Consider the following 10,805-nt stretch of genomic DNA (forward strand, 5'->3'; position numbering starts at 1 on the left):
ACGGGATTCCAATTCCGATGACCGACAGCTTCTTAAGTGCAAACCCCACACCAAAAATAGTGCCGACAGCGACGCTACAAAAATGCAGCTCGAACGCGTTAACCAAAAGCGTAGACAGCGTTTTCATAACGTCGCCACACCAAAAACGCGCCCCTAAACGGGCCCTAAGTTAATATTAAAACTTAATAATAATAATAATAATAATAAATAATAATAATATAATAATAATAGTAAGATATTTATTGAATAAAGAATTTTAACGGAATTTCATGAATGAAATACTAAAATAGTTTATTAAATTAATTAAAATTTTATCATATTCGTTCTATTTTAAAAGAATCGACGTCAAGAGAAAACAGATTGTCTATTGATAAGAAGAGTATTATTCTTAAATTATAACCTTATTTTGATATCTCTTCTAAACAAGTTCTATGAGTTAATTAAGTTTGATTAATGCAATTGATTGTTCTATTATTAAATTTTTTTCGATCATTTTCATGTTAATGATTACAATCTCATAATATGAAATAATTAATACATTATAGTTGAGTGATATGAAATTATGAATGATATGATTTGCATAAATTGTTTGCATGTGCATGACTGATTATGATGGAGTCATCCTTGATGACATTAGTGGGGGAACACTAATGTACCCGTGTACTTATATAAAAAAATATATTGATATTGATGTGTTTCAATTGACACAGTTTTTTAAAAAATTTTGTGATGATTGTATAGATATGAAATGATATTAGTAATGGTATTGATAAAAATTTTTTGAATAGTATGTTAAATGTTTATATTGATTTATAAATAAGCTTAATTGACATGTATATAATTATTTTTCTTTATATTATGGTAGTTTAGGAGTATGAGTATTCACTGACTCGTTTAATTCATTATTACTTTAATTTTTTTAGGTTAATTAAACGATTAAAGATGAGTGATAGAAAAGAAAACGTTAATAGAAAGCGCGGACAACGAGTAATGAGATAATATAAATCGTACCGCTTTAATTTAATTTGATTTGTGACCCTCTCATTTGTTAAATTATAGATGAATATAAAATAATTAATTTTACATCATCCGACCGTCTGTTCACGTCTTCGCTAATTACAATCCCCGGGTCGGATCGTGACATTAGAGCACTAACATTCGAATAGAACCACTTAAGATGTAATTGGATTCATTTAGTTAAGTACATCCAATTTGAATGTAAGTTTTCTAAAATTAAAGTTAACATAATCCTGAATTTACTTTCAAAAGTTTTCAAATAAAATACTGCATCAAGTTTCATATTTGATTAGATAGACTTTTTGACGATACATCACTAGAGAATTGATAAAACTTTCACTTCCGAAGATTAAATTGAGTCACAATTATCAGATACATGCGCAAGTTTAAAAAACAAGTAAAAAAAAAAAAAAAAAAAAAAAAAAAGGTGGAGATAGTAAGACCCGAAATCAAACAAAATTCGGAAAAAAACGAGTAACCATAAAACCTGGAGATCCGTGAGCAACGCCATATGACTCGAAAGTAGGTTCGGCATCGTAGATTGAACCCTTGTAAACCATATTCTTCTTTGGATTCCACTTATCGCGGATGAATCCATGGAGATCCGTGAGCAACGCCATATGACTCGAAAGTGGGTTCGGCATCGTAGATTGAGCCCTTGTAAACCATATTCTTCTTGGGATTCCACTTATCGCGGATGAATCCACCCCACCGCCTTCCCTGGACGTGCATCCGCTCGTACCCCTCGCCATCGAACCAACCCTCGCGGTCCTTACTGCGCTCAAATTCCGCCCATGTAGCGGAAAACGGTGATCCATCCGGCGGCGGCGGGAGTGCACCTACGAATGCTGCGAAGGCAAGATCGTGATTGCCGCAAAGAAAAACGTGGGACTGGTTGGGGTAACGAGAGGAAAGGGAGGAAAGGAACTCGATGACTTCACGGGTCTGCGGGCCTCGGTCGCAGTAGTCGCCGAGAAAGATAACGAGGGCAGTTTGGAAGGCGGCGGTGCCGACTTCAGCCTCGAGGTTGGCCCAAAGGGATTGGAGCTTGGAAAAGAAACCGTGGATGTCTCCGATACATAGAACCGTCCTGGCTGGTGGCTGCTCAACGGCGTTGATGACATGGGAGTCTCCCATTTGGAAAAGGGATTGGAGCTTGCAGGAGAAATGATGCTCCGAGACCTTTCGCTGGTTTCAAGGGAAGAAAATGCTGAGGATGCACCTCTGGCGATTTGTTTCTAGAAACGTGGATGGTTGTGCGCTTTAAAACGATGGTTTTATATAAATAACATTAAAAAAAAAAAAATTTTGATACATAGCATTCAAAATATCAAAGTAAAATAAGAAATATCACCTCTCCTTAAAGTAGCTTAACCCCATCACAATGTTGCATGTTTGTGATCCTTGGCCTCATATCTCATATGCTTTGTATGTCATTAATGAGGGGAAAACATTTTTTTGAATCTCTAAAGAAGTGGCTCTATGTGCGGCTTGTGTTTTCATGAGCATGAGAGTCACAACAGACTTATTGTGCACATGCATGAGGGAGAAGAGAGAGGAGTAAAGGTGTTGTGCTAGCCAAAGCAAAGAGAGCACAAAGTGATACATATTTTAAGGTTTAGGGTGGGTGAGAGTGGAGCAATTCTATGTGAGTGAAGAAGGCGACCTGAGCAACGAATCGAAAATTAAAAAAGAAAATTAATGATGTGTTGTGACGTACATGATAAAATTTTAATGTGAAAGATATAAAATTCAATATTTTATATGTTATGTAAATTCCCTTTTGAAAAATAGGCATTTTAACTACAGATAATCAAAATTTAATTCTCTTCAAAATATGTCAGTTTTTCAACTAAATGTAATAATATAATAATATAAATACATAAAATGAAGTATACACTAATTTCTTAAAATGAACATCTCTCTCTTATTCATGAGAATGCCAATATAGAGCTAATATGAAAATGGAACAAAAGAAGGTGGAATCAATTACACTAGGGATAGAAAAACATAAATGATATATAAAGTTATAGAGGGAGCCATAGAGGGGGGCATGGCATGGAGTCATAGTCATTACTGGAGATGCAATTTGAAGGTGGATTCATTTGTAAAGACACATTGTGGAGTAGAGGCTGGCGGGCTAGGCGGATCCAATAAAAATGAGGAGGGAGAGGCAGAGGAGAAGTTGAAGTAGTCCTAAAGAGGAAAAAAGATTGAGTCAAGCTAAGAAGGTCAGAGAATATCATTAGAGGGGGGTATGAGAAGTCGCCAGTAATGGGTGGGATTGAGGGAATGCATCAACGACGAAGATGGAGAAGGGTTACATAATCAACCTCAAGCTACGAGATCGATAAATGTGACAGTTTATTTTAAGTGAATTGGCTAATTTTGAAATGCATAAAAATATAAAGGTTTTTCTGAATTTTTAATATCTCAAAATTTCCATTTGCATTTATTTTGTTTAAAATCAAGGAAAATAGAATGCAATGCACTCAGAACGCTTTTGACCAAAAAGATTTGGGGTAGTTATGAAGCTTTTCAATTACTCATAGTTAAAATTTAAAGAAATAAGGATTGACCATGCTCATGTATTGTGATTTGCTAATATCAAGGAGCGTTCTCCAAGTTTGTTTAATTATTTTGATTAATGTGTTATGTTTGTGCAACATCAAAAAGCTAAGTGTTTATACTTATAACTTATATCAATTTTTGTATGAGTATCAATGGTGATTGGTTGTGTGGCATGGTTAAAACATTGACCAATACTTGATTTCTTATAGAGCATATGGGCAGTAACTATTATAATAGTATGATGAGGTGTTATAGTAGCAAGGTACAATGCGAATGATCCAACCAATGATGGTGGTGTTAGATAAGGATGATATAGAACAGTCTATTAACCATGGGTGGGAAAATAAATAGTGGAGGTGTGTTGTATATATAATCAAGTGAATTTTCCTTGCTGATATGTGAGTGGTTTGTGCAAGGTGGCAAGAGGCTGGTGTGATGGTGGAGATAGTTAGGTCCTCTGGGGAGAGGATCAAGGAAGTACTAGTGAGTATCTAATCGCCACTCATTCTAATGAACCAAGTAAGAGTTTTCTAAATCTCAAGCTTTTATTAGTTTCAAAAGAAGATTAATGGATTGATAATTTGATATGAATATATTAATAATTTTAATATATACTAGCACTCAATAAGAAGCAATAAATAAATGAAAATAGGACACTCAATGTGATGCAATGGAGAAAAGGATTCATGTAGTCCCCACTTAATGGGATAAAGGCTTGTTGTTGTTGTTGTAGTATGAGCAAGTACTCAACAGGATATTATCTGATCGTCTGTTCCCGCCTTGATTAATTACAAGCCTCGGGTCAGGTCGTGACATTACTTTTCTTAAACACCAATTGAAGTAAATCAAAGTTTCAATTTCTCAATAGTCACTACCTTAGTTAATATATTTATATGATTACAAGCAATATGTATCTTCTCCAAAAGTAACTACTCATCTTTTAAAAGAAAACAAAGAAAATGATGTCTCATATGAATAAAGTTTATCCTGACATGAAAAGTGGCATTCTTAGCAAAATGAATGTTACTCATACTAGCACTATGAAGCTATCTGATCCCTCGCTCCTTGCTCAATTATGCCATAAAACTTTACAACCAATCAACTTCTTGATATCCTAAATGATAACAATGTAGCTTCAGTAATTGAAGTGCAACAATCTTCTGCAGGTTAGAAATTCAATGCGTTGATGTGTTCCCCAAAGTGAAAATACACCATGTTGTACTTAAAATATCATCTATATTCCCCGCTTGATCTGAATCTATATATTTATAGTTCAATCTTTGCTCTTTCAAAGCAAAGTGTCTTGTTGAATGTTACCTTCAAATATATGAGATTCCATCTCACCCCTCTCAATGATGCTTGCCTGGATTGCCCATATAGTTACTGGTCACTCCCACTACATGTGCAGTATTTGGTCTTACACATATCATAATATACATATGACTTCCTATAATTGAATTATACAAAGTTCATTCCATCTTTGTTTACTCTGCTCCAGACTTAGGCGATAGTTCCTAATATAGTTTAAAGTGACTACCTAAGGAGGTGCACACTATTTTAAACTCACACATGTTGAACCTATGTAGGATTTTCTCAATATACTCTTTTGAGATAACTTCAAAGTAATTATACTCTTGTCCCTATTGATTCTTATACTAATGATCTTCTTGGTTTATAAATCCTTCATCTAAAACTCCCTTGATAGTTATGCATTTAAGTATCTGATTTTCTCTATATCTTCTCTTGTAATCAACAAGCCATCCACGTAAAAAAGTAGCAAAATATAAAAATCACCAAAATTTTTAATGAAATAATAGTGTTTTGTCTGACAGTTTGTGTACCGACAATCTCGGGGCCTACTTTAAACAATAAAGGCTCTTCATTAATTTGTAGACAATATCATATTTCATCAGAACCTCATAACCCTACGGTTGCATTATATATAGATCCTCTTACAGATCACCATGTAAGAAGATTGTCTTTACAATCATCTGCTCAGGATTTAGATTTCCTCTAAAATTAAGCTCATCACAACTTTGATAATTATTATCTTCACTGCAGTAGAGATTATCTTAGTCCTTCTAATGAAACCCCTTCACAACAAGCCTTGAGTTATAGTACCTGCTAACATTTAACTATTCTTTCAACCTATAAACCCACTTTTTGTGTGGTATCTTTTTACCATCTAATTATTTCATAAAATCATAAGTCCAATTTGAAGTCAATGACTGCATCTCATTATCCAAGGTAAACTCTCACTCCTTTAAAACCTTAACTTGAGTGTCGTCTTTATAATTGTGGTTCACCGTTATCAATTATCAAAAGATATCACAAAGAAAAACAATATGTTTATGTTAGTCTTGTGATTCTATTGGACCTCCTGACTTTAGGCTTAGGTGTATGAGGAACATCCCATGCTTCATCAAGTTGAGCACATATTCTTTCTCCATCTTCCCATCACCATTAGCTTCTATCTCAATATATTTGGATGGTTTTTTAGAAATAACTGATGGAAAATCTTGAGTTATGCTCCTATCCTTGTATATTTCTATTTCATAGAAAGTCACATTATTGCTCCTGATGAACTTTTGATTTTGATAATCCCATAATTTATACCCAAAGTTATATGAATCATATCCAATGAAAATGAACTTGACAGATTTTGAGTCAAGCTTACTCCTGAATCCTAGATCGATATGAATATATGTCGAAAAACCAAATACCTTTATTTAAATGTACTGATTGACCATGATTAATCATATAAATAACAATGTTCACCGCTTCAACCTAAAGTTACTTTGACAAACATGCATGCAACTTTATACTCCTGACACACTCTATGATGGTTATATCAATGTCCCGAGCCACACTATTCTATTGTGGTGTCCTTGGAATAGTGAACTCATGCCTGCTCCCTTCTATTGCATAATAAGTATTAAAACTCTGATCACAATATTTGATGTCATTATTTGATCTGAGATACTTCAACTTCAAGCATGTTTCATTTTTTATCATGACCTTCAACTTCTTAAACACCTCATATACAACTTATTTATGGATTAAGAAGTAAATATATACCTTTTTAGTGTGATCATTTATGAAAGTGAGAAAACAATGTAAACTTCTAAGGGATTAAATTGGATTAAGACCCCATGCATCCATATGCTCTAACTTTAGCTTCTTGGACTTTACCATTGACCTACTTTTGAAGAAAGTTTTTTTTTTCTTTCCATATATACAATATTCACAAATATCTAGATTTATAGATTTTAAACACTAAAGCTCGTTCTTAGAAAGTAGGGAGTTCATATTTTTCTCGCTCATATGGCTAAACATAAAGAGCCAAAGATTTACATCAAACTTTGTTCCATCCACAATAATGAATTTTGTCATCTTAATGATCAGACAAAGAGTTATTTTTAATGTTGCCCCAAGCCATCCTTATTGCTCTCCTAACCACCTTCCATGAATCACTTATGAGAGTAGTCACATACCCCGATCTTGCAAGCTGACTTATCAAGATCAAAATTCTCTTCAAACTTGGAATGTATCTAACTTAACTAAGCATCCAAACTATTTCATTTGACAACCTAATATCAACATCACACTTTTCCATAATATTGTGGGCTTTATTAACTCAGAAATACACATTACTTGAATCACTTTGAGTATAGTTTTTAAGCACCATTTTATTGAGGCATACATGAAAGAGACATTTGAATCTATTATCCAAGATTCAATATTGAATAGAGATTGAACTAGAAAGTCACTTTGGATTTTGGCTGTGGAGATCTTAGTAGAGAGATTCTTATCGTTGCCTTTGTCACCTGCCTTCTTTTGAGCTTTGTTTTTTTTTTCTGCCTTCTTTTGAGCTTTGTTTTTTTTTTTTTTTTGAAATGAGCATTCTTCCCATAGTTCCATCATTCACCAATGTCATTTTGCTTTTCATGACCTAGATTTTTTCTCATCTGGAATTGAATATGGTTTTGCCTACATTCATTTCAAACTTTCTTCTTCTATTCTCAACAGTCAACGTGGAATTTGAAGATTCATTGTTTGTCTTATGGTAAACTTCTTCATTTAGCATTAATTTGATCATATCATCAAAGTTTAACTTCATATTATCCGAATAGTTACCCGTCGTTGTGACTAGTCCGTCCCATTTTTCTGGTGATGAAGATAAAATTTACAATGCCATGGCCTTGTCATTGAACTTGATGCCCATATAACACTACTATTTAGTCACACTTTTGAAATTATTCAAGTGTTGAGCCACTAAACTACCTTTCAACATCTTCATATTAAATACCTTTGTCATAAAAAAACCTTATTTGACATTGAAGGTTATCATGCATATTTTTCAGCATCACTATGAGATTCGTCGTAGTTTTTTCATTTGTTATGTTGAAAGCATAAAATGATGAAAGTTAAAGACAGATCAAACTTATGACTATTAACTCAGACGCTTCTCATTCTTACAGAGTCATAAATTCAGACTATTTGGTGATTTCTTCTAATGGCGGATATTATTCAACAACTCTTCAACTTGTATTCTTTAGAACACAATGTTTGAGTTGAACTTCTTGGTCTGATACCACTTACTGGGGACTTATAGACCGTATTTGATCAATTAACAACCAAATTACACATCAATTTTAGAGATTCAGAATGAACTATTGAAAAAAATGCATAATCAAGAAAAAAAGCACACAAGATTTAAATTGGAAGAAGCCGATAAGAGGAATAAACCATGGAGCCACACATCACAAAAAATTTCACTATGAAGATAAGGAAAAATTTACATATCACACATTTTCTTTCTACTATCTTGGAACATACATTAAATTTAAACACTCCATCCGTTCTTGATCGCACAAGAGAAATCAACCGAAATCCACTATCGACTAAATAATATTGCTCCACATAACTTCACCCTTGTCACGCATCGCCGAGAGACTACACTACCAGTAAGTTTTCAAATGAAACGAGGGCCTAAAATCAAATCGAAAGAGAAAACCGTATACGACTCCAGATCTCCCGTCTCAAGCACAACCTTTCCACTCGCTCTACCTTTGAAGCATGACCCGGGAACCATCAAATCCCTCACTAATGTTAACAAGCAAATCCTCATCACATCTGCACCTGAAATGAATGTTGCAATTCCTAGTGTTTATGTGCTCCATACACAAACAATTGACGTAGTTTTGTTAAAGAAATCACTTCTAAATAAACATCTGTAGTCTGCCAATTTCCCCATCCGGCGTTTGGCAACCGCAGATCCTCCAAAACAAGTCAATTGAAATTTATATTTTAAGCCAAATTAAAAATCATGCAAATCAAAATTGCGTCAGCATTTCCTTATCCAAACCTCTTGCTCATCGACTCGGATGACAGATGCCCATAAATTAGGGGCATTTACATACATGCCACTCAATTCTCATGCATTTACATAACTAGCACCTAAATTTTACTTTTTATATTTATACCACCCATAATTTTTATATCACATAAAAAATATCATTATTTTAAGGTGATATGCATGTAAATTTTGAAATTTACGTGTTAAATATATGAATACATAAGAATTGAGGGTATGTGTGTAAATCTTCTTAAAAGCTGATCAAAATATTGGAAGTCATAATTTGCTTGCATTAGTATTTATGTCCTCTTTTAGAGTTTATTTCATTGAATAAGATTTTGAGGCGGAGCATTTACATACATACCACATAATTCTTACGTATTTACGAACAACTATACTTTATTTTCACATTTACATCATTCAAATCTCTTCTATTACATCAAAAAGACACCCCTTCTAACATGTAAAAATAAAATGCACCTTTTAATACATAAGAAATGTGTCGTTTATGTAAAAATTGAAGCTTAGAAGTTAGATATGTAAATACACCAAAAATGAGTGATATATATGTAAATCATACTTTATAATAACATGGTTTAGTTGTTTGATATGACTCACTATACTTAATACAGTTAGCCAGCCAAATTGCAGCAACATATATATGATTAAATTAAGGGGCATTTACATGCATAACACACAAATTTTACATATTTACATATCAAACACTCAAATTTTTTATTTAAATGCATAACACTCAGAATTTTTTTGGTTTATATGCATATATGGTTTGCCTTGCAATCTTTTGAAAGTTTACATGCACACCACTCAATTCTTTTGTATTTACATATGTAACACTTGAACTCTAATTTTTACATACCAATTCTTATGTATTTACATATGTAACACTTAAACTCTAATTTTTACATAGATTCCGCCTTATATATGCATGAACTATGCATTACATATTTTTTTAGGTTAAAAAAGTGCTCTTTTCAACTTGTTATAAAGATTTGAATTGTAATAATGCAAAAGGTGAAATTTAGAAATACATAGAAATTGATTGGTATGTATGTAAATGCCCCAAAATCATATTAATTTGGAAGATTTACATACAAAATAATCAATTCCAATGTAATCGATAAATAACAATAATTTAGTAAATTCGATAATTTAAGTTATGCTTGCCATAAAAATCTATCTAAAACTAATATAATTTGGAAGATTTACATACATAACAATCAATTCCCATGTATTTACATGCTTAACTTCTAAACTTTAATTTTTATGCATGGAAATATGTATTACCCTTTTAGAGAGCCAGAAGAACTAGACAAGGGAAAAAAATTTGAGTACTTAAGACGCACGCAGCGCTGCGTACGTCAGTATGTTACAAGGAGGCTATTGGGAGGTTATAACTACGTTATACCCTCTGTAACCTACCTGTACCTTCTAGTAAGTTCCACGTTTCTGTTTTCATATATTTCTCGAAAAAAATTTGAGTACTTAAGACGCACGCAGCGCTGCGTACGTCAGTATGTTACAAGGAGGCTATTGGGAGGTTATAACTACGTTATACCCTCTGTAACCTACCTGTACCTTCTAATAAGTTCCACGTTTCTGTTTTCATATATTTCTCGGTAATAGGTAATAGTAGGTTACAAGGAGGTTACATGAGGTATAACACAGATATAACCCCCAACATATAACTGACATATAGAGTACTACGTACGTCTTACACACACAAATTTTTTCCATATACAAGAATTTAGAGAGTCAATTGTCCCACTCAAATTTTAATTTTTATTTATATGAGAGAGAGATAAAATATCAGTTTTGACCTTCCTTCGATTTTGTAGTG

General features: G+C 33.3%; 1 protein-coding gene across 3 annotated transcripts in view; it reads right to left on the reverse strand.

Moving 5' to 3' along the window:
• The window catches only part of LOC110028886, a 34,464-nt gene extending 32,206 nt beyond the window's left edge, over positions 1–2,258 (reverse strand). Inside the window, exons 1-2 of one of the 3 annotated variants that reach the window (XM_020730923.1) lie at positions 1,706–2,258; positions 1,505–1,596 (exon numbers count right to left, since the gene is read on the reverse strand). In XM_020730923.1, coding sequence (XP_020586582.1) covers positions 1,505–1,596; positions 1,706–2,154 — 541 coding nt within the window. In that variant the 5' untranslated portion in view covers positions 2,155–2,258. Of the gene's footprint in view, positions 1–1,504; positions 1,597–1,616 lie in introns of all 3 variants that reach the window. The other 2 variants (XM_020730925.1, XM_020730926.1) reach the window with 2 other exon arrangements.
• Between the last annotated feature and the right edge of the window lie 8,547 nt (positions 2,259–10,805).

Source organism: Phalaenopsis equestris, unplaced genomic scaffold (genome assembly GCF_001263595.1).
Source record: "Phalaenopsis equestris unplaced genomic scaffold, ASM126359v1 Scaffold000536, whole genome shotgun sequence".
Lineage (NCBI taxonomy): Eukaryota > Viridiplantae > Streptophyta > Magnoliopsida > Asparagales > Orchidaceae > Phalaenopsis > Phalaenopsis equestris.